The 24,715-nt window shown below is 41.6% G+C and overlaps 1 protein-coding gene across 1 annotated transcript; it reads left to right on the plus strand.

Annotated features, from left to right (window-relative positions):
- The first annotated feature begins 3,501 nt into the window (after positions 1-3,501).
- On the plus strand, positions 3,502-23,502 carry ATG4C (autophagy related 4C cysteine peptidase). Its single transcript, XM_062497570.1, has 12 exons — positions 3,502-3,555; positions 3,682-3,773; positions 6,027-6,157; positions 6,970-7,053; positions 7,683-7,916; positions 10,345-10,675; positions 12,561-12,631; positions 13,204-13,340; positions 15,552-15,630; positions 16,295-16,371; positions 19,246-19,365; positions 22,340-23,502. Exons 3-12 carry the CDS (start codon positions 6,082-6,084, stop codon positions 22,508-22,510), a joined length of 1,380 nt encoding a protein of 459 aa, XP_062353554.1. The 5' UTR covers positions 3,502-3,555; positions 3,682-3,773; positions 6,027-6,081; the 3' UTR covers positions 22,511-23,502.
- The last annotated feature ends 1,213 nt before the right edge of the window (positions 23,503-24,715 follow it).

The following is a 24,715-nucleotide window of genomic DNA, read 5'->3' on the forward strand; positions in this document are numbered from 1 at the left end:
CGTAAACTTCCTCAGGGTAAACGCAGGGAAAACATTTTCCAAGAAAACGTGTGCAGCGTTAATTCCATAAACAAAGCAGTAAACAGGGACTGCAAATGCAGAGAGCCACCTTCTGGCAGCTGCGGGGAAGGAGGAGCACTCGGCAAGGGCCAAATCTCTGCTTCTCCTGCAAATGTTCAAAGAGCTGCACGTGTGTCACAAACTGCACAAACAGGATCTCCTCTGGACAGCAACGTGCTGCTGTTCTCAGTCTGCCCAGTACCCAAATTCTGCAGGATTAATGAGAAACCAAGAGATTTAAGGAGGGAGGACTCTCCAAATTCCTGCACTATATCCCTCACATCCCTGTTATTTCCTTTACAGACCACAGAAGTGTACCAGCCTTTCCAGAGCCTTCTTCACATGCTGGTATTTGATGGCAGCTTCACTTCTGCTTTACTGTCTCCTGGCACATTTATTTTAAGATTTCTTAACTTCAAAAGGTGTGTTCAAGAAATAGAATCTCCCCAGAAAAGGACTCAAAGTCTTCCCACCTGAGCTTCCATTAATTCCTGCTCATGTTTATCATTTTTGTAGTTGATGTTTCTACCCTGACCACAGCTCTCAACCTTTCCCAGTTCAACACTCTATAAATGGCATTAATGTGTTTTATTTCCTCCTGCATAACTAGGATCTTACATTAAGGGTAGCCTGGGTACAGGCATTTCCAAGTATTCTACTGAAACCTCCTCTTCCTTACCCTAATCCTGGGATAGAAAGGAAATCTGGATTCGGAGTGCCTGAGTGGTACAAGCAGAAGTTTGCTGCCTAATTTGGGGGAGACAACCACATCAGAGCAATCCTGCCCCTGCTGCCCCTTTCACCCTCACTGCTGCTTGAAAGGATGCACAAATTCACACCGCCTGAATTCCCACGTTTTCCCCTTTTCCTGTTCCAGAGTTTCCTTTTACCTGAGCAGCTACTCCTACGAAAACTGGAGTTATTTAACATCTCTGATCTGCAATCTTGAATGGCAGAGCAGTTTCACGACTTTCCAGAGGGAAGCAGATCACAGGCCTACTTCCCTAGGAAATGAAACTAAAAATAAACAAGGAAAAATTCCCTTCTTTCCAGCTACTTGACCCAAGGTCTGCTCTCTTCAGACAACGTTTGGGAATGCACATTTGGCCAAATGTTTAATGAGCTTTTCTAAATATATTGCAGATTACTGTTGATGGAGCAGTGGCAGGAACAGGAGCAGAAGCTTCATTCCTCACTGCCCAGTGTTCTCTTACCATCCTGTAGTGTTTGGAGGATAAATGTTGTGTGTCTCCACAAATCAGAGTATCTCCTCTAATTTTTAATCTTGCCATTGCCACTTGGTGTTAGCCACCTTGTTTACCTATTAAAAAGAAGCAGAGACAAATGGTATTTTCCAGAAACACAGATTTCAAAAATCTCCTTACAACATTCAAATGGAGTTCACAGCTGGTTTTATGTCTTTAAAATGTTCAAAGTGTGAACTCTGTGACATTTGTTTAAGTTTGTTGAACTCAGTTCTCTCCCACTCCCTCTGCAAATTTTTCCTACAGAAACAGGAACTGGTGGATGTGAAGAAAAGTCTTTTACAATTATTTATGGTTACCTGAGTGATTGTTTGGCAATCAAAGCTTTGTTTTGTGTGGAAAAAAATACAGAAAAAAAAAGAAAAAATATCTTCCCTCTCATAACCTGCCTGCCCAGGGGATTTACAGTGTATATCCACGTGGCACCTTATGTGGCCTATCAATTCAGGGCATGGTTATTAAATTTGAGAGCAGGAAGGTGCAGGAAGGGGAACAGCCATTTTCTTTGATCAGTGGATAATTCTTTGTACAACATTTAGCCAGATCCAAGGCCTGTCAGCTCCTCAGCTCTCCACCTTCCAGCCCCTACACAGACAGGCAAGCACATCCATCTCTGTCTCAGGGAATAAAAACAAAGATAAAACTTTGAACAACTATAATTCCTAAAACAGATCATGAAATTCTGGAGGCAGCAGGCCTCTTCCTTTCTGCACTGTTGTGGGGCCACAGTTTATGCAAACAGCATGACTTTATGCAAACAGCAACAAGGTTTTTATTTTTAAATCTTTTTTTTTTCTTTATCCTGGGAGCAAAGGGCAAGCAGGGAGCTGGAAGGCTGGGTAAGAATACAAAGGTGATCTGCTACATCCCCACTTCAAGCCATCAGCAGACTTTTGGAACAAGATGTGGTCTGCACATTAAAACCTACAGTCCTCTTTACTGGTCAACCCTCCCACATGAAAAAATCCATGAGGCTGCAGAAAAAATAAAAAAACAACAAGAAATACACAAAGCATCTATTGTTGGCATTTGCACTGCAGCTACATTTTAGATCATGTGCAGAGTATAAAAAAAAAATTAAGCTCAGCTTGATCATCTCTGACCAGCAGAAGGCAGTAAAATCACAAAATGGAAAAAAAAAAAAAAACACGATTTTGCTTCATGAACCCAAAATTGGGCTGGGGAGTGCCAGGGAAAGGAGGAATATCACCCTTCTTAGGATGCTGAGCACTAATACCAGTTGCAGACAGTTGAGAAATTCAACTCAATCCTCCACAAATCCTGCTTTTTTTTTTTTTCTTTATTTTTAAAGCCCTCAGCTCCCGATCCAGCCAATGAGTATTTTAAAGCAGCTTAAGACAAACAGATTAATGAAGAACCTACTTTACAAAACCCTTTTTAAAAAACCTTAGAAAACCCCTCAGGAGTGTGAGAGGAGATGCAGAGGTTTTGATGGGGCTTTTAGAGAGGAAATAAAGAACTGAATCGGAGCACACTCGACTGGGTATTTAGGCTGGAAACTGAAATCCTTCAGGGAGTTTGGAGATATGGGAGGTATTTTGCTGTGGAGGAATGAAAAGACACGGAATTAAAAAATAAAACCAAAAACAAACGAGCAAGAAAAAAAAAACACACAAAAAACCCCCACCTAAATCAAAATAATGAAACCACACACACACAAAAAAAGAACAGACGCCAAAAAAAAAAAAACCTCAAAGAAAACCACAAAAAAATCTAACAAAACCACTCCCCTCCCCCCCCCCAAAAAAAAAAAAAAAAAAAGCAGCAAAGAGTGAAACGCTGTTAAAGGACAGCCACGGACCCCATAAAGGGGCTGGGATTTCTGGGATTTGTGCTCCCGCTGCTCTTCCCCGGATTTTTGTTCCAGCCGCGGCCCGGCCGGGCCCTGCTTCCATCCTCTTCCTCCCTCCTCCCCTCCTCTTCCTCCCTCCCGCCTCCTCAGCCGCGCTCCCGCCGGACTACACTTCCCAGCGTGCCTCGCGCGCCCCACGCCGCTCACCGCGCCGCGCCCCCGCAGCGGTGCCCGCCGGGAGTTGTAGTTCGCGCTCCGCTGCGCCGCGGCCGGAGCGCTGCCGGGAGGCCGCGCGCTGCCCGGCGGCCCCGGGCATGGCGGAGGCGGCTCCGTGAGGGGAGAGCGGCGGGCGGCGGCAGAACGGGCTCTCCGCGGCCGTGTCCTGTGGGGCCGAGAGCCGGCGAGTCCCTTCCCGCGGTGTGTGTGGGCTCCTGCTTGGCTGCGAGTCCTGCCTGGGCGAAGCGTTTCGTCCTTGCTGCGGGACTGAGGAATAATCTGGTTTTCTTTCCGAGCGTTTCTTACTGTGCTCGTGTGTGTTTGCAGCTCCTCTAAAATGACCTCCGGCCTCTGCTCGCCCTCCTTCTTCCGTGTGGGTTTCGCTGAGTGTCGCCGCTGCCGCTCCGGGCTCCTACAAGGTACAAATGAAAACCAAACACCTCTTAGTTAATAAGAGATAATAGATCTTATAATTATCCCTTTGAGGCTTCACTCATCCTTCCCGCTGCGGTCTCACCGGCAGCTTGCGTTGCTTTTCTGCTGTTTATGAAAACGAACGCTGTTGTTGGGGGTTTTTTGGGGGGTGTTTTTCCATCCCTGTGAACAGCCGGCACTGATCCATCCCCCTGGGGGTGCCCGGGATTTGGGGTTTCCATTCCAGCCGTGTCCTGCTGCTCCCTGAGGGAACAGCATCCTCGTCACGTGCATCAAGAGCTTCATCAATGAGGCAACTTCGGGATAAAACCATTACGTTTGGATTTGATAATTATATATTAAAGCCCTTTGGGTTTCAGTCTGTATTCCCTGGGACCTTCTCCTGGTGTTGTTGTTCCATTAATTTCGGTGGAAATTGACGGGAAGAACCTGTGTTTTCCCCACGAAAAAATTGTACCTGGTTTGTGTTAGCATTCTTGAAACCCTTTTTGCATCTTTAGCACAATGTCAGAGAAGAAATGTACCGGGAGGAAAGATAAATGTGCTGTGGTGACCATTGTCTTCTAAAAGAAAATGAGCTTCTTTCTCGTTTACATAATTTTGTCTTCAGGCCCTTTCAGAACTGTAGAGTTTGTTTCGTTTCTGATTTTAGCCAGAGGAAGCTTTCGTAGGAATTGGTTTTTAAGGCAATCAGTGGTGCCTGTATAAATGGTTGTTGCTGGTGGATCATGTGAGGGAAGACGGGACCAAACTCACCTCCTGGAGAAGTTCATCTTACCAGCTTTGCTGTCTAGAGCTGTGATACAGTCAGGCTTTCCCTTTTCTCCTAAAGAGAGAAGAGGGGGGAAAAGGCAGGAAGTTAAAACCCAGCTTGAAATTCTCCTTTTCTTCCTTCCCCTGCTTAACACAAGGCTAATCCTAACAGGGATGTAGACACTTGTTCTTTTCACTAGGAAAAGTCTGCTTTCCCTTACGTTTGTGAGCTGACATTGCTTCTAATTATGTCAAAAAGCAGAATTTTATGAAATAATACGAGGGAATAGTGAGGAAATGTGCTGGGGTGGTTTGGGCAGCAGATTGAAGATCCCCAAAAAGTGGATCTGTGTGAGTGCCCTCAGGCTCAGATGATGCTGTCACCCTGACATCTTCACCCTCTCCTTAATTACACTGTCAGTGATTAGGTTTATTTAAAATACGTTCCCAGTGGAGAGAAGTGACACAGTTTAATCTTTGTCCTGCTTTTGATCCCTGTTCTGTGGAGAAAAGCACATGGAAAGGTAAATAACAGTTCTAGCTACTCCTTTTAAAGTAAGGAGGTTTCCTCCTGGCCCAAGTTTATTAATTAAATGAAAGAAGTTCATTGTTGCTCACATCATCAGCTGGGGCTATCAGAACTTAGATAAAAATTCTGGGAAGGTTGCAGTGATGTCCCACTGTTGATCAACTTTTGGTGTCCCACAGGAGCTGCCTTAATTTTTCAGCTGTCTATGCAAGGGCTTGGGCCACCAAATACCATCAAGAAAACTCTATGTCAAGTATTTCAGGGTGATCCACTGACAGAATACACCTGGTGAAGGAAGTTCTGTTAATTAATAGCAAACTTCCTGTTACAAACGGGACAGCAGGATTCTGGAGGAGTTTCTGTCCCATTTTCCCAGATTTCTTAGAAACAGGGATAAAGGCATTACCAATTAAGTATTTTTTTTTTTACCAATTATTACCAGTTTAGGTTGCTTCTAAGGTGTAATCTGTCGTTATCTTGCAGTGCAGAAAGAGCCAGTAAAGATGCATTTCCTTGGAAAATTTATCAGGAGTTTTTAACAAAATTAACCTGCACTGTAGTAGATTTTAATACAAAAAGTGCTTTATGTTTTGCCTTCAGCAGAAGGGAAGACATCTTTTCAGCATCTTTTCTATTTAGTGAGCTGCATCACAGCTCTCACCTCACTGCTGATAAAATGACTGTGCTCGTGTTGCCAGCACAGGTTTTGTGCTCTGGAGCAGCTCTTGGTACAAGGCAGAGCTGCTGGAGAACATTATCTTTTATTTAGCTTTGTGTAGTGCTTTTATTGGTGTATATTTGGAATTAAATTATTTTATTACTTATTCATGGGGCACAGGATTGCTTCTCAGTGCCTGGTGGTGCAGGGTTCTGTGAGTTTATTGCTGTTTCTGGCCATGTTGGGCTTAAGTGCCTGAGTGGGGGATGCTGAGTGTTTATATTTTGGTTTTTGCAGCAGCAGAACTGAAAGCCTCACAAGACAGCGATGGCTTTTTCTCTAGAATTTGAATATGGAGGCCACGGGGACAGATGAAGTAGAAAAGATCAAATCAAAGTTTATGTCTGCATGGCACAACATGAAATACAGTAAGTGGAGCAGAGTGTGGTAAGATCTGTCCTCATTAAAAGGAATGGAGTGTTTCTTGTTGACATGAATGGAATCATAACTAATTAATACTAAAACTGCAATATGGCCCTTGAAACAATTTTTTATTTGATGTTATAAATTAGCCCCACTACAAAACTTCCTTAGCTTTTAATTTTCTCAAATAAATCTTGCATAATTTCATTTTAAATGACTTCTTTTGGAAGCAGTAAATATATTCTGTAAATTACTCTGGATTTGCATAGGCTTTTAAACAGGGCTAATATGGACTCATCTGCACAAAGATTTCTTTTTGTTTCTAAATGTAATTTTATGGGAAAAAAAATGGGATGGTGTGTGAGATACAAACCCCACTGAAGAATCTACCCTTGAGTAACATTTTTTCCACAGCTGAACATCAGTAATTTGTTTATGAGGAGCCAGATTTTCAGGTGTGCCCTTTACTAATCTGTCCTTGATTTTTCTGTTTTCCCTTTAGGACTGAGGTTGCTCAGATTTACCACCTGATTTCTGATAAACTTTATTAATCATAACTGAGTTTTGGAGATACCTGACAAAATGAAAAGATACTTTTCTTATTCTGCTTTTTTTTTTAAGGCTATCACATGGTTGAAAGGGAATAGTAGCCATTGCACCTTATATGAGACTTTTTTTATGAGGCCAAAACCCAATTTCAATGCTTTTTTTTTTTTATTCCTCTTTCAAGGGTTGCTTTTGGGTTAACCAAATGCTGCTAGCATTTTCTTTTGCAGAGTTGAGTCACAAATTTGTGAGTGTTTTGCATCTTTTCTAGGCTGGGTGTTGAAAACAAAAACTTACTTCAGTAGGAACTCTCCAGTCTTTCTGCTGGGAAAATGTTACCACTTCAAAACTGAGGGTGAGTACAGAGCACATCACTCATTCCAGTCTTCCTCAGCAGGAGTCAGATATTTTTCATTTTCTAGAAAGACTTGCGTTAACAATGACCAAATCTAAAATGTAAATATGAAAAGCTTAGAAAATACTCATTTAAATGTCCACCTCTAATACAACCCATCCTAACCTGCATTATTCAGATTTTACACCAAGACCTTGTGCTTTCTGTAAAAATTTGGGTTGTAATTTACACTTCATTTACCATCAGTTGGAGACTTTCTTTCTAAAAAGTCCTAATGGAAATAGTAACAATACCTGATCAAGGTCATTACACCAACACCTTTGTTTTCACTTTCTAGTGTGCAGTTTTTTAAGTCTCTCTCTTTATTTGACCATTCACAGTTTGGTGAATTAAGCAGGTCAGTGATTCCACTGGCACAGTGGTGTCTGCATTGTTCTTTTGATTTTTATTTCTTTTTTTAATCTGGCACATTTCTGTTATGTTTGCCTTCCAATTTTCTTTTGTTTATTTGAGGCAATTATGAATTTTTCTAAATTTGTTGTTCTACTACATTTGAAATTTGTTGCTTGCTTTCTAATAACAGAAATGCCATAACAAATAAGAGCTTTAAACTGTGCTTTTCCTTGCAGAATCTGGGGAGCTCTCTACAGATGGGTCCAGCTTTGATAAAATCAACACCGAGATTTCGGGGAACGTCGAGGAGTTCCGTAGAGATTTCATTTCTAGAATCTGGCTGACCTACAGGGAGGAATTCCCTCAGATCAAGGGCTCTGCTTTAACCACAGACTGTGGCTGGGGCTGCACGCTCAGAACGGGGCAGATGCTGCTGGCTCAGGGTCTGATGCTTCATTTCCTTGGGAGAGGTGAGTTAGGAGAGGAGATTTGTTTTTGCATAAGCACAGCCATTCTGTAGAGACCAAAATGGCCTTTTTTTATCCCAAATCTGAAGGGCCAGCTGTTTTGAGTTGCGGGCTCCTGATTCCTGTTGGAATTTCCCCATGCATCAGATTGAGCTGTCCTGCCCTTCCATTTCTGAGAACCAAAGTGTGCCAAAGCAAACTTCTGTGGAGTTCCCAATATCCAAGTGTGAGTTCAAACATCACAAAAGCGTGATTCCCCTACCTGGGTATTCTCACCCAAGCACACTCCCAGTTCTCTGGAAATTTAATTTGTTTCTTAAACTCCAGATGTAGAGTGAGTTCCCCAGCCCATAGCTGTGGGCTATGGCAGAAGTGATGTTCTTTTAGCAGTTCTAAAGTTGTCCATTATTGAATTTCTTCTGGTGTTAATATATTGAGTTCCTAGAAGGATTCTAATCTAACTTCAATACATCATTCTCTGTGTAGAAATGTTCACTGTGCCATTCCTTCCCTTCCCCCCCCGTGTACTTAAGAGAGGAACTTCCCTTTTTTCCTTACAATGTCTGTGTCAGAGTCCTCCCTCAGTCACAGCCAGCTGAAGCTTTAGGAGCTGTGGGACACTTTCTGCTGTCATGGGCTGAGTGTCCATGTCCTCCTCATTCTTCCAGGCTGAGCCATGTCCTGCAGAGAGGTATTTTAGGTTGTCAGAGTTAAACACCTTTTCTTTCCACCCCATTCCCAGTCCCTTTGACAGCAATCATCGATTGCTTGTTTCAGAATGACCCAAGGCCTGAAGCCACCCGGGGTGGAGGGGGGTTGAGAGAACACAGGGCTTTGTTTCCTCAGCCATTTGTGGGATCTCAGGAACACTTGAGCAGAAGAGCCTTCTGAAAGCCTGTTTTGATCCCTCTTTGCCCTTGCTGTGCAGCTCTGATGTAAGCTGAGAACAAGGTCCCAGCCCAGCTGCACCAGAGTCTCCATTCCCGGTGTCAGGACTGAACTGTGGGACTGGCTCAGGGAATGTGCCTTTGGCTGTAGATATTTAACTCAGAAGACATTCATTATCTCTTTCAACTGACTGCACGTATCAAAAAGTGTGTAGATACTTCTGCTGAGAGCACAAACCCCTTAAATAAAACTTTCCTTATACGTACATTTAAAAGGAATTCAAGACCTGCCCAGAAGACTCCCTGTGAGCAGGAGTGTGTTATGGCTCATTTGGAAGTAACCCCAAACAAAAAAGCCTCAGGTTTTCTGTCTTTAAAATCCATGGTTCCAAAGAATTCCTTGCATGTCCCCCTTGTATCCCAATTTGGAAGGTGATGGGGTGATTCCAGAGTGCTCTTGTTTCTGTGGCAATCCAAATCCACAGAAAGATGGAGTAGGGATGGTCTTTCTGGGCTACTTTGCTCCTCACATGGTCTTCTGACAGCTGGTGAATTATCTTTTGAAAAGCTTTTTATGAGGTCTGGGCTGCTTTGGAAACACATTTAGGTGTTTACAGGAAGTTTTTCATGACTGTTTACTCTTTTCCCAGAGATGTTTTCTTTCTTATTTAATGGTGTTGTTTCTGTTAGGAAGCAAAACTTGCCTGAAGTTTCTATCTGAGATATTTACACTTCCACTGCCGTGTGGAATGTTCCAGATATTGCTGAATGTTGTTGTGAATGAGTTTTGATTTTAAATATGAAGTTTTACTTTGAAATGCATGAGACAGTGACTAGAATTGAAACTGAGAGCCCAGAGCAGCAAGGCCTGTGAGGATGTTACACTGAGCTGGGTCTGTTTTGGGAGTACTTGTTGGAATTGTGGGAGAATTCCAGGCATCTTCCCTGGGCCTGCTGAACCCCATTCTGTAGGAGGAATGCTGTGTGGGATGCCTCATCTGTAGGGAAACTGTGCTGAATCATATTTAAACAAGTTTGCTTTGTAATCTAAAATAATTAATTAATTTAATGAATAAAAAAAATCCTGCCTGTCTTTCTGCTGATCTCCTTTGCCATTTTGCCAGGAAGAAATGTTTGCTTTTACATCAATAATGCCTCTCAGGTCTGCCTGTTTGTTTGTTTGTTTGTTTGTTTGTTTGTTTTAATAACTGGAAAAATAAGAAGAATTAAGAGCTTTTGAAACTTCTTGTTTGACACAGGTAAAAGGTTTTTGGATTGTATTGGAGTAATGTTCATGGATTTAGTATGTGAGAGATATCTAACCTGTAATCACATGTGTCTTATTTATTCAGCTGTCTGGGCTGGTCACCAGAAAATCGAAGCAAATCCTGCTCTCCTAGAATTCTGTGTTCACCTGTTACTAGTGACATATAAAAGACACATTATTGCTTGGGGGACAAAGGGAAGCGCTTTGCTTATTATGCCATGAAATTAATCTTAGTGTTAATGTGAGCTAATGTGGATTTTCCCTTTTCCTGCTGCAGCCTGGGTGTGGCCAGAAGCTCTGGACATGGACAGCTGTGACTCGGAGTCCTGGACCAGCAGCACAGTGAGGAAGCTCACGGCCTCCTTCGAGGCGTCGCTCACGGCTGAGAGGGACCCCAAGATCCTGCCCCGGCCCCAGCGCGGCCCCACGAGCAGGGACTGGGATGGCAGCGAGATGAGGAATGAAGTTTATCACAGGAAAATCATCTCCTGGTTTGGTGACTCCCCACTGGCAGCCTTTGGGCTGCACCAGCTCATAGAGTACGGGAAAAAATCCGGGAAGACGGCGGGGGATTGGTATGGGCCCGCCGTGGTCGCACACATTTTGAGGTAAAACACCTTCAGTTCTCTGCCCCTTCCCTTTGTCACATCACAGAGAAGCATTTCTGAGTGTCCTGAGATTACTTCAGCCTAATTGAGCAGCAAACTGTTCATTATTGGCTTTGTAAAGCACCCATATCAGCAGCAGTTCCAGAGCTTTTTCACAGGCAGGAAGGGAAATAGCAGCAGGTGCAGGAACTGAATGCTGAGCTTTTGTCAGTCTTGTTTCAGGAACAAACACAACATTCCTGTTTTCTTGTAGAATCCCACATATCTTTCCCAAACCCTTTTAAGCAGAGCTGCATTTAATGAAACGTTCTAAAAACTAACCACTCTTTCAACCTTGGAACATGCATAACATTAGGGATTTTTTTTTATATATACTGTAACCTGGGGGCTGTAATGTACTGATAGTGTAATGAAATGTCAGAGCTAAAATTGATGTTTTCAGCATTTCTTTGCACACATCAAATTCTTGTGAAACTGTAAATGTATGGCACTATTAATATTATAATTATATCCCAGTAAAAGTAAAGGGTCTGTGACATTCAGCATGGATTAAAAAAAAAAAAGTCGAAAGTCAAATTTCTCCATATTGTGAGCCTTGATACCCAGTTCTTTGAATATTTTTGTGACTTTTTGTAGTCTGTTTATTTTTTTAGTGGATTCCAGTTTACCTACAAACCAAATCACTAATAAATCATTCAAGCAGCAGAAGGCAAAGTTCGTGCATTTATATATTTTTATATATATAAATGTAAGAATTTGTTACTTAGTGTAAATGTTACGTTTTTCTGAAGTGCAGCTGTACTGAAATAATGAGGTGTGCATCCATGCAGATGCAAACAGGGATGTAGGAGTTTAACATTTTTAATGTGTTTTATTCTACTTTTTTCTCATGGTGGAAGCAGTCAGAATTTTTTGCTTGCTTTAATAAATTATCTATTAAAATATTTATCTCCCTAGTGGGAGCAGGGGAGGTTTGGTGCACAGTTACACTCACCACAACCCCAGGGGTGATGTCCAGCCCTGCAGAGGTTTCCTTTCCTGGATCTTTCTCTCTTCCAGCAGCACTGACAATGTGCAGCTCCCTTGTAACTTGGGAATGACTGCATTAAACCATTCCTCAAAATATAGTGGGGAATAAAGGGATAGTGATCATTTAATGCAGGTGTGTGTTTGAACCCAAGGTAAATCCTCTATTTTGAACAGTTCCCTTTCTTCACAAATGTCTCTGATTGATAACCATGGTTTTGACTATCAACATTTATTTTCTTTTTACTTTTTAGCTCTGTTACTCTTGGTCTTTTGAGAAAAGTCTAATATTGTAATTATATTTTTGAAAGTTTTGGTGAAACTTTTTTTATTTCCAGGTACTAATTTGTGGCTTGTTATATGTACTGAAGTCAAATAAAGAGATCTAATGAGCTGAAAATAGCATTTTTGTCAGCAAACTTAGCCTTCGTCATCAGTATAAATGGCAGAAAATGGTTATAAACAGAAAGAAATAAAGTAGTGAATATTAATTTAATTGTAAGTTATTTTGGGATTTGGGGCCTTATTTTAAGGACTTAATTGTTACTTCTAAATAGCCAGACGTTGTCATGTTGACTTGGGAAAAACATGGTGCCAAGATATCCAGCTACAGGCTGGATCTTGGTATCCAGTGTTTAAAAACAAATTAAAAAATCCCACCCCACCACCTGTATTTATCAGGAAGGGAAGGAGTCTTGAATTAAACAAAATAACTCCAGTAAAAACTCAAACAAGGAAAAAATTCTTATCACAAACAATTAAAATCAACCCATTTCTAAAAAAACAAAATAATGTTTGTTTATTGTTAGGGGTTTTTTTTAATGCATGGTAAATTAAATAGTTTTGTGTTTGTACTTAGAAAAGCTGTTGAAGAAGCAAGAGACCCTGAGCTGCAAGGAGTAACAGTCTATGTTGCTCAGGATTGTACAGGTAACTGTGATCTTGTAGATTCTGGCACATATTTTAGATGCTTTCTTTGCATTTCAGTTATCACTTAACAATAGAGCTTTGAAGGAAAAAAAAATCCCTATGAAGTGGATCCACAAAATTGAGATAATGTAGACAAAGGGGCTCTTGATATGTGCAGATTGTTCATTGCTTGTTTGGTATTTTATGTTTTGGAATTCCAACTCAGCAAATCAATTATTGCATCTTCTCCTTTTACACGTAGATGTTTCTGTTAGTTGGAAGCTTTCAAGTTTTAATTATTCCTTTTTAGAAATTTAGATGCAGCAATAAATATTTATTGGCTTTCTCCTAACCTGCCCCTTTTGCATTTCCTTGACATTGCAGCTCAGCAGCAGCAATTCCCATTCCACAAAATATTGCTGGGAATGAGGAGGCTGAGCAGTGGTTCTGAGTCACCTGGGTTGTGTTTTAGGAGGACAGCAAGTTTGGAAGGGCTGCAGTTTCAGTTTGTCACACTGTGATGCCACCTTGGGGGTGTGTCTCTAAAAAACTGGAGGTTCTGTTTGAAGTTGTAATATTTCTGTGTGTCTCAGTCTACAGCTCTGATGTTATTGACAGACAGTGCTCTTTTCTGGATTCTGGGAAAGCAGGCACAAAAGCTGTAATTATCTTGGTTCCTGTGAGACTCGGTGGAGAGAGAACAAACACAGACTACTTGGAGTTTGTAAAGGTATGAAATGAGAGTTCAATCATTTTTCAAAGAGTAGCACAAGGGGATATGAAAAGCGACTTCATGAGGGTAATTCTCCCCATTAAACGTGTGGTGGGGATTTTACAGTTGAAGGTTGTAAAGTTTGACTTTACAGATTTGAAATTTCCCTATTACGAGATCAGACATAATTGCAGAGCACATGATGTCCCTTGGTGAAGCAGTGATAACTGTCCTGCTCCTCCAGCAGCCACCTGAAAAGACATTAATGCAGTGCCTCAAATTACAAATGGTAATTTAATCTAGCAGGACTCTAATAGCATATGTAACTAAGGATCAGGCAGCATTTTAAAATATAAATACACTCCATTCCTTACTCTGTTTCTTACTTTCTTAAATAAGAAAATGGTTCCACTGGTTTAAAGTTACTGCCTATCTGTTCTTCCCACTTTCCTTTGTCTCTTTGTTCCCATAGAATCATTTAGTATTTTTACTCACTATTTTAATTGTTTTTTCACTGTGTGGATGAATGTTTCTGAGGATGGTGATGTAGAAGTAGCAAGCAGTTACCACAATAAAAATGAGCTGGACAAAAAGGAAAACTCAAGGAGAAGGCAGAGGGGGGAAGGTCTGTGCTGTGTTGTTTTCAGCAGAGGTTTTGCAGACACCTGAGGATGTGCTGTAATCCTGCCCCTTGCTCCTCTCAGGAGCCTTGTTCTCTTAACCCTGCTGCTTCTATTTCATTTTTCATGCTCCTCTTTATCTGTCTTTAAATTTTGGATTCATTTTTAATTACCTCATTGTGGCAGCACAAACAAAAGCTGAGTCTGAGACATAATTTGTTTTGTGGCTGTCTCTTCCTTTAACATTCCAGGAAAACATTTTGATTTTTAATGGCATGGGAAGACAGACTGATGAAGACTTTTAAGTTATGAACTTAAATTGTTCTTCCCTGATTATTTTCCTCATGTTTTCAGCCAGCTGGTTTGGGAAAGTTGTAGTTTTTAGCTGGCTCCACTGAGTGATTGCTGCTACTCCCTTGGCAAGGCTGTTCCTGCCCTTTGCAGTCTGATGGAGGCCGTGATAAGAGGGCTCTCAATTGCCTGAATCAGTCACTCCAGTGTCTGCCTTGACTGTTCCCAAGAAGTGACCACATTTCTTGGAGTCTGGCTTTAAGTTAAAAATGCAGATTTTAGAATGTAGCACAAGAGGTAATTTCTACAAAGGATTTTATATTTATGGGTGAAAATTGATAAATTTTTTATAATTCACTTTTACAAGAAGCTTGCCATAGATTAAACAGTTATCCATTACTCTGAGCAGCTTTGCTCCCTCTCTGTTCTGCCCTCCTTGGCTCTTGGAGCCTTTGCCTTTGGTCTGCCTGAATGTTTTGTGACACTCGGAGCATTTGCCAAGGAAACCTTCTCATTTATATTTTAAATAAGTTTTCTAAGGAAACCTTCTCATTCGTATTTTAAATAAGCATCACTTTCTTCACCTGTATAAACCATGCTGGATTTGACTCTGTAGCATCTCAGGGGAGGTTTTTAAGTGACTTTGTCCTTGTCTAAACAGGGAAGATTTTATCTTGTGAAGTCTTGCTATTTGTAGTCTGACAATACCAATCTTTTTGTTGAAAGAAAATTTCCCTACTTACACTTAGTAGCGTCCCCTTCCCGAAAGTTCTGCCTTCAGATGGTTCTGGTTCCTCTGCCCTGCCAGGCAGCCTCCAGGGAGATTGATGGGGCCTGTCTGTTGTGTGTTTGTCTCTCCTCCCTGAGTGTGGGGCAGCTGTTTTTGGAGCTGGACTTTGTAATTACTCTTAACTTCACCTGGCATTTCTCCTCAGGATGTAAAAGTTGCTGCTGTGCCCAGGCTTGTCCATTTGAGTGCAAAAAGAAGAGAGGCCCCAAGGGCACAGAATGTAAATGTGTGTGAAAGCTGTAAATCTCAGTTCTTTGGGATATTTGGGCTAATGAGGAACTGGTGCTCAGTGTGAGACATGATATTTTGTCTCGTCCCCAAAAACGTGTGTGGGTATCTCATGGGAAAGAAGGAATTGCTCTGGAACATCTGCTGGTGTGGTTTCACTTTGGTCAAGCCCCAGGAAGTCATGGAGTCAGTCTTAAAAAAAGAAAAACCAAAATCATTTGCCTAAAAGAGCAAAGAGCAAATATTTTAATTCGGCTTAATACTTTGGTTCATCTTAATGATTCCCTGTTCTTGTTTTAGGGAATTTTAAGCCTGGAGTACTGTGTTGGCATTATTGGTGGCAAACCCAAGCAGTCCTATTACTTTGCTGGATTCCAAGGTTAGTGTATGAATGTGTTATGTCTCCTTAATATTTTTTTCTCTCAGAGTTAGGAAGTTAATATTGAAGCAGTGGGAAATAGCGTGATTAAAATAGTAAAATGGTTACCTTATTAATTCATCACATCTCCCCAAGTCCAGCCATTTGTCATTTACCCCACGGAGTAATTGGATTCTGTAAAATGTACATTTAATTTCCCTTGTTGCATAAACAAGGCATAATTTATCTGTTTCACCAAACTTGAGGAGCATTTGCTGTTCCTGCCTGGCAGTTCTTATTTAGGTATTTACTCTCTCCTGCTTTAAGTGGTGTTAGTTGATGCCTAAATGACAAGCAATATATTCTTGCTGTCAGGATGAAGCAGGGCGATACATTTTTCATATGCAAACTCCAGAATATAATTGTGTGTTTGTAAAAGTAATTTTATCACCAAAAATTAAATGACAGTTTCATCACTTTATAAAAATTCTGCTTATACAAGCATATTTGATTATGCAAAAGTTAATCTGTCCTGCAAAAACCTATGCTTCAGTCAATGAGTATCAGCCTGGCAAGCAGTTACTCACTGGCTTTTTTTCCAGCTGTTCTGCATAGAAATTGGATTGTAAGCAGTGTAATAATAAGGTGTTTTTTGAATTACTTGTCTTCTGTTTTGTCCTTGCAGATGACAGTTTGATTTACATGGATCCTCATTACTGCCAATCTTTTGTAGATGTCAGCATAAAGGATTTCCCTCTTGAGGTACTATGGATATAGAGCTGGCACTGTTTTCTTCCCATATGAATCAAACACTAATTATTTAGAGCTGTTCTAGCTAGCTGCAGCTTTATGGTTTTACAGTTACATGTTATTTATCAATGTCCTGCCCTTCTTTATAGGCCTATAATCAACAAAAATGACCAGAGGTTAAATCTCAATATGGAGGTTTAATTTTTACTTCATTAATCTTCATCTGTTTTCTTTTTAATAATCATAAAATCTCCAAAATAGATGATCACTTCATTGAAGTAATTTTCCATCAAAGAAAATAGATTATATGTGCAGATCTGAAACCTGTTTGGATTTGGGGTTGAGAGTTTGTCTTTTTAGTTGTTTGTTTTTTTTAATTCAAATTGCAATCAACATCAGGGAGAATTCCTGTGGTATTCAGTAGTAGGAGCCTGGAAATGGATGGAGCTAAAAAGGAGCTGATTAGAGAACTCAATTTACAGCTGCCCTGGGAAAACATCGGCAGCTGCAAGGAAGTGCTCAGTGGCCTCAGGGCTCACAGTCACATCCTCAGGGCCACCCACACAAACTCTCCTTGGTCTTGTGCCCAACTTCAGGTGAACTTCCAGCAGCTCCTGGCTCAGTAGGAGCAGCCTGTGGGGACATCCACAGCCAGGACAGCAGCAGCTGCTGCAGAGCAGAGCTGGAGCAAAATCCCATCAAATAGTGTTCAGGAAAGCTACTTATATATAAATCAAAAATCTCAAAGGACCTGCACAGGGCTGATGTCAAGTCCTTAAAGCAAACACTTCATATTTTTTGTCTTTGATGCTTAACAAAATGCTTGAATTAGTACCTTCTATAATATGGAATTAGTACCTTCTATAATATAGAAGTGGCAGATTCTCTAGGAAATGAGAAGGTTCTGAATGAAGCAAAAGAACGCAGCAGCAAAATGGATCAGAAATATCCCAGCCAGGAAGTTTGGTTGTGTTTAGAGATGCCTTTAGGTCTGCCCCGTTGAGATATTTGGAGGAAGAGTTGGTGAGTGCCAGCTCTGCCTGGGATGTTTACTCAGACCCTTCCCCTTTATCCTCATGACTGTGTTTTGCCTCTGAAGATTTTACAGTTTGGGAAAACCTAGACAAAAGGTAGGAAGAGCACAAAGCAGCAGAGCTGAAGTGAATTCCTTAAGGTCCTGCTGTGGTGCAGTGGCCAAGCTACAAAAGCAAATCTTTTGGGTTCTGTTCCTATGACTCAGCCTCAGAATTGTGCTGCAGACTGGCATTAATCTGAATTTCCAAATAATACCAAGTTTGAAGCTGTGTTTGGAAGGTGTGCAAGCTGCCAGCTTGGCTCGATCGCATCCTAATGCTTTCCTGCAGACGGGAAATAGATTGCAATTTAATGCTTGGTGCATTTAATAGTATTATATCTTTGTCCAGAAATGTCAAAAGTAAACAGAAATTGCTTTCTTAGTGTGGATAGTTGCTTGGTAGATTTATCTGTAGGGAGTATTTTCAAAATTGACAAATTGTCCAGAATAAGTTGGAAATCAATCCACTCTGTATTGGCTTCCAGCATCCATTTGTTTGGAGGAATGGGGAAAAAAAATCCTCCCCACTTCTCTTTGTTGTGCAGTGATTTGTGCAGCATTAAACCTCCTGCACAGCTGTAGGGACAGGGTTGCTGCTGGAATGGGATGTGGAAGGCAGGGTTTGATTTTTTTAATGCATTTGATGACTCAGAAATTAATATGAAAAATACAATTGCTGTTTATAAAATCGGAGCTCTGAGGAGAAGAGGCAGTGACTAAAATCAGTCTAGCAGAGATATCCATCTTTGTGGGTATTTTTTTAGCAGAGGTTTTACAGAAACACCTCTCGGGTTTGTAATCACCAGGAAAGAACAATATATTTTATTGTGTAAAACTGCTGCAGGGATGGTTACACTCGGATTTGGGAACTAGTGCTGTCTTCTGTGGGATGATTTTTGTGATGGGCAAAAAAAAAAAAAAAGGTATTTAATAGAGGGAGGATGATGGGTCATCAGACAGAGGCAGAGTAGAGGGGACTGGCTGCCTCTGAGAGCAAGTGAGGGAATAATTGCAGTTACTGGACAAAGAGCTTCACCACAACTACAGTTCCTGTAATAAATAAGCACAGAATCAGGGTGGATGGGATATACTTATTTTTTTTCTCTCATAAACTGAGTGAGGAGCACGGGGAAGGGGATTTGGTGTTTGTTTTGTCTTAGAGCAGGGCTGCTGAAAGTATCAGTTGACAGCACTGGTGGGGCATCATCTGTCAGGGAAAGAGATTTCACGTTAGGAAAAGCCCATTTGTAAAGCAGGGCATGTTTGGTTTTTCCCTACTTGTAGATCATTGTAATACGGTTTTGCTTTTGTGTGTTTTGTGGGTTTTTGAACCCATTTCATTTACTGAAGGAAAATGCATGAGGTTGGTTTATTCCATTATGTCTCTTTTATAGAGGCTGGGGGAGGGAAGGGGCACTGGGCAGTGGTAGTAAAGCAGTAAGATAGTGCAAAAGCTGTTACAAATTCAATTTGCAGAAGAGCATTCACCTTCCCTGCCTTGGGAATATTCATAAAGTATTGCTGGGAGCAGCAGAGCTTTGACAGATTCCAAACTAACCTGGTGTGTGGGGAAGTTTGGGGAATGCAGGCTGAACAGCAGGAGGTTTTATACGGCTGGGGAAGGCTGGAATTACATGAATGTTGGGGAGGGTGGGAAAAATTACTGCCAAAGTGTGTGCTGGGGTTTAATTCAGGTGCTGCAGGGGATTGGATGTTTCAAAGCTGTTGGTGGGGACAAAAGTAGGAACATTGATCTGTGCAATTCCCAACTGTAACCGTGTGTTTTGTGTTTTTAATGGGGAAACTTGCAGTCATTCCACTGTCCTTCTCCCAAAAAAATGTCATTCAAGAAAATGGATCCGAGCTGCACAATAGGATTTTACTGTAGGACTGTGCAGGACTTTGAGAAGGCTTCTGAAGAAATCACCAAGGTAAGTGCTGGAGTTCCCAAATCCATCCCTCGGCCAGAACTGTCTGTAGGGAAGGGAAGAGAATCAGCCTCGCCCTTGTAAGCAGCCCTGATTGATTTACTGTCATTTATCAGTGCCTGCACCGTGTCAGAAATGCAGAGCGGGGTTGGTTTTCCCCGTGCGAGGCCGAGCAGAGCCCGGCTGGGATGCGGGATGGGGCTGGCCGGGCGGGCCCACGAGGTGGCACTCGTGAAGTGGCAATGTCCCCTCCAGCCCTGCCAGCCGGGCTGCCCCGGCCCGGGAGATGCCGGGGAGATGCCGAGGAGCGACCCGGCCCTGGGCAGGGATCTGGGAAGTGTTGGAGCAAACCCAAATTGTTCATTATTGCTCCTTAGCGCAAGGGGCTTTTTCTGCTGGGAAGGGCAGGGCTCTGGCTTGAGCTCCGAGGAGCAGGTGCCACCCAGCAAATCAGTCTGACCCCATCGTTCCCCTGGAAAAAACTGCTCTGCCTTCATTTAGGTCCAATTGGAGTCAAGGTTTTTTTCTCTTTAGTTATTGCAGTATGTGAGGGTATGAAATGCAGCATCATCGATGTGTTCTGTGAGCTGCTCTGTGTTTGGTGGGTTCAAAAAATGCTCTGGGAAAAGGGTGCAGCAGCAGATGGGCTCAGTGGGAATATTCCAGCCATAGCAGTTACCACAGCAGCACAAGGATTTAATTAATGTTTGTCCAGCATTTGGAATATTCTGATAAGTAGTATTAGTACTACGGCCAAAAAAAGCATTTTTTTTGGAAACTTAATGCTGATTGTAATAAATAGATAGTGATTGATGCTGAAGTTATTTCTTTGGTTCTTACCCAAAGAGGTAGGAAAAAGATTTAAAGTGGAAGTTCCTAAGCAGCATATCCATGGAAAGTTTAAATAGTGAAGTCTCTGTTCTTCCATGTTTTCCTGTTCTGTCACATAGAATGTCATAACATGATTTAAAAAATCTCATTACAAAATCAGTTGCAGTAGAAGTTTTCTTTTTCCTATTTCCCTATTTCTCTTCTTTCAAGTTTGGGACTAAGTACAGTTTTTTCCTCAGCACGGTTTGTGAAAATATTCTTGACTGATCCACGTGTTGGAGTTATTATCCTGGTATTTTAGATCGGAGCTCTTTAATATTAGTGGCATTTTTCTGTATAAATACATTTCAGGCAGTGTCAGTTTGAAAAGAGAGGAAAGTTTGGATACAGGGACAATATCAGAAACATTCTATCAATTGATCTTGCAATCCTTCACATTTTTTTGTATTATTCTGTCCCATTATTTTTCTCTTTGTTTGCAATTGTAGTGTGATAACTCTTGAACTATAAAGCTCAATGTATTCCCGGTGTGCCCTGTGGAGGCTGGACTAAAAAAATCCAGGTTCTTCCTGCTTTTTTGGGTAATAAGAGGTGAGAGAGAAGATCTAGGTTTAATACTTGAGGATAAACATTATGGGCCTTATATGTATAGGGATAGATAAATTAGGGCATCAGAACTGAGGCCCAAGTGGAGTGATGGGTGCAACTCTATCCAAACCATATTCAGGCTCCCCTCTGGGAGTGGTTTCCCTATCCAAACCCATGCCAGAAAATAAATAATCCCATGGGATTATTATAGGGCTGCACTTGCCTGTTTGTGGCCCAAATGCAGCAGAAATGAGAGAAGAGCTGGAGCTGAGGGAGGGTTAAATGTGGATTCAGTTCAGCACAAACAATTGTTGTAGTGATAACAGGGGCAGTCTATCACTGAAATACTGAAAATACTGATCTTTGTCAACAAATTCTTTAGCCATCACTGTAATGGTGTCTAGAGGAAATTTGTACGTTGTTGAGAGTTTGAAATTCTCTGTGGTCACTGTTGAGGTGTGATGAGAGTTACACAAACCTTGACCAGGTTTAGTCCATGTCCTTGGCCAGTTCCTGTGTTTAGGGTTTCCTCACCCCTCTCAGTGCATGGAAAGAGACATTGTGGAGATGGAAGTTTCAGAAAAGCTGAACACAGACAAGGCAGTGGAACCCCAGCATTTTACTGGGATTGATTTTTTTTTTCTTATTTTTTGAACGTCCTCTCAACCCCTGATTATCATTTTTGATATAGTTCTCACTGTTTAAAGACCTGTTTGGGGATTTTTTTTTTAGTGTTTTAGACTGATTGTTCTCCTGAAGTCACGCTCAGTGATTTTTAGCTCTGCACAGTGTGTATCTCTAGCCTGATGTAGTTCTGCACCCACTGCAACACTGGGCTTGTTTTTTCCCAAGCAGGTAAGAAAAAGTAAAACAAAATAAAAAAATAATTCAGTGGACAAAACACCCTGAAAGGCTGAAATGGCTTTCAGTATTTGGTGGGGTTTTAATCTGCTCTTAAAGGTGTTTTGCCTCTGATCTGTTTCAGTATTTATCATTCCCCACACCCCCTTTCTCCATGCTCAGTTTTCTTATTTATAAATGTAGATTTTGGGCCCCCTGGTTCCCTGTGACTGTCACCAATCTAGTTGGAGCCACGTGCTCCTGACTGCCTTATTTACATTGGTGAATGTGTTTGAACTTCTAATAAAAACACTGATTATTGCATGTGCTGATTCTACAATAAAAATCCCTCCCCAGGATGCTCAGTTGCAGCAGAATTCACACCAGGGCTTGAGGAGACCCTGATGGCCATTAACTATTTTGTAGAGGTTTTTATCTTCTGTCTTTTATCCTTTTATCTTTCTCTTTGTTGCACTGAGTCTGCCAGTGCATACAGATGATCTGTATGCTCAAAAACAGGGGTAAGCAGGAAATTAGCAGCTACCTGAGAAAGGCAAGTAAATACCTAATAGGAGGAGGAAATGTTTAAATGCTTTTGTTTTATGAGACAATAAAAAGAATGCATTTTTTACTTGGCAGTCACCATCAGGTGAGTATCAGTGCTTGTTGTATTTCATTTCCAATTAATGTTTTATCTGGTTTGTGTTTTACTTTGTAGATGCTGAAGTCTTCATCCAAGGAGAAATATCCTCTGTTTACTTTTGTCAAAGGTCATTCTAGAGACTATGACTTTGCTTCCAGTCCACTCCATGAAGAAAATGACCTTTTCTCCGAGGATGAAAAGAAAAGACTGAAGAGATTTAGTACAGAGGAGTTTGTCTTGCTTTAAGGACATTTTACACAAGAGCATCGGCAGCTGTCCAGGAGAACACTTGCCTTTTAGCTATAAGAAGTGTACCTGAGTTCCTCCCCAAAAAAGGCAAGCCTGTGCTGAAATTGGTCTATTTTCATAAAGATGATAATGTTTTATATGTTAGAAGTCTTGAAGATGTCAGTTACTAATGTCTGTACTAATTATTTTTGCTCAGTGCTGGCTGGAGGAGTGTCTGTGCTGTTGTGGTGGTGAAGGGAGATGCTTTGCTCAGAGCCAGGTGTGCCTGCAAGGCCTGGCAGTCCCTGAATCCCAGCCTGTGCCCTGCTGTGCTGCCATCCCAGGCCACTCCTGAGCAGGGCTGTGCCAGGGATGCACATCCAGAGGTGTGGAGACCCCTTTGTTCTGTGGGAAGGGGACAAGTCCCAGCTGTGTGGGTCCCACCAGTTCTGCTGCCACCCATCCTGAGCAGCTCCTGCTGGAAAGGTGAGGCTGATGGATCAGGAGTCACTGTCACTTGCAGCTCTCCATAATTATATAGGCTGAATTGGGAGTTAAGATAGTATTTAGCAGTATGACTTTCTAATGGTTTCTCATTAAGCTTGCTTTGGAGCCTTAATATGAGGAGTGAAGATAAAGTATTACCTTTCCCCACAATTTTTAAAGGTTATACTATTAATATTAACGGCAACCAATCAAAGCAGCTGGAGACAATTATTAGAAGAGAGCAGTGTTTGTTTCCTGTTTCAGCTACCATAATGGTGAGGCTTCTCCTGCCAGAGCAGCTTTTAAATCAAAGCAAAGGGGGGTGGATGTGGAAAATTCTGGGCTGTGATGATTTTTTGTTTTGATACGTGTTGTTACTGTACAAATGATTACTTGATGGTGTGTGTTCTCAGATTGCAAACAAATGTACAGAAATAGTTTCATGTTTTAACAAAGTAAATGCAATATTTTAAAAAAAACATATTAACTCTGCTTGGGAAATAAAAGAGGTGTGAAAACATGAAGTGCATGTGCCTTTTATATTAATATTAGATCCTCTAAGAGTGAATATAATCCTGCATCTAAACCAATATTGTAAGGTGTGAATACTCTGTTTATTTGCAATAAAGGCAGATTTTATTGTTGTGTTGTAAACCAAATGTTACCTGGTCTAAGTGCTGCTCAGGCACAGAGGCACAAGTGTTGCTGATCCAAATAATAAGCATCATGTTTGTTCATTAAAGCACCTTTTACTTTTATGAGCAAGAAGTGACTAATGGATAGATTTCAGGCAGAACTAGACCAGGTCTGTATCAGGGCTGGAGAGAGCATTTGCATGTGTTAATTAATATTCCAAAAAGCCAAAATGTTCATTTGTTTTCAAGGGAAAAAAACCACCCACACATTGTTTGTCTAAATCAGTAACCTTTGCACTGCTGCATCCTGCTAATATTTGGCATAATACTACTTTTTACTAACAGGTATATGAGCATGTTTGGCTTGTTCTTCATATTTTTCATTAATAGCCCAGAAGGGGGAGTAAACAACGTGGTTATGGAATTTAGATGTCAAAATGAGGAGAATTGTGGATGTCAGAGCTAGAAGAGGGAAGATTCCTGGTGAGTGGAGCACAAGGAGATGCAGCTTTAGCAAAGATCAGGCAGGGTGGTTCCTTTGGGTGACAGTGGGCAGGAACTGTGACACCAACTCGTGCTTTGCTTTCCCGTTTAAGAAAAGCAAAGCAATCAGCTGCTGCATCATTAACAGCTCCTGTCACAGAGCAGGGGGCCGAAATTGGTCTGATCTGGTTGCACTGGTGCTCTCTTCTCTGCCTCCCTTCCCACCAGGAGGGCATTAAGTGCTCAGGAGAACAGGGAGAGCCCTCAGGAGCCTGCAGGGATGGATTGCTCTGACCTTGGAGCTCGGTGGTTTTGTGGCTGTGCAGCTGAGGAGGGAAGGAAACACTGCAGGGCACAAATGTGCAGTGGGTGTGCACTGGGAAGGAAAGGGGAGAGGAGCTGAGGGAACATCCTGTGTGCAGGAACCTTTGTGCCTCTCTGTGTGCTGAATTCCCAGGTCCATCATGGACCACCCACCCACTGCAGGACAAGAGCTTTGGCTGAGATGGGAACTGAAGGATAAATTTTCCTTCTACAATTCCACCATCTAAATTCAGGTACCTTCAAAAAATCCCATGTGCACAGAGCCACCTAAGCCTGTTGTGTCTGCAGAAAGGAG

Source organism: Cinclus cinclus, chromosome 8 (assembly GCF_963662255.1).
Source record: "Cinclus cinclus chromosome 8, bCinCin1.1, whole genome shotgun sequence".
Lineage (NCBI taxonomy): Eukaryota > Metazoa > Chordata > Aves > Passeriformes > Cinclidae > Cinclus > Cinclus cinclus.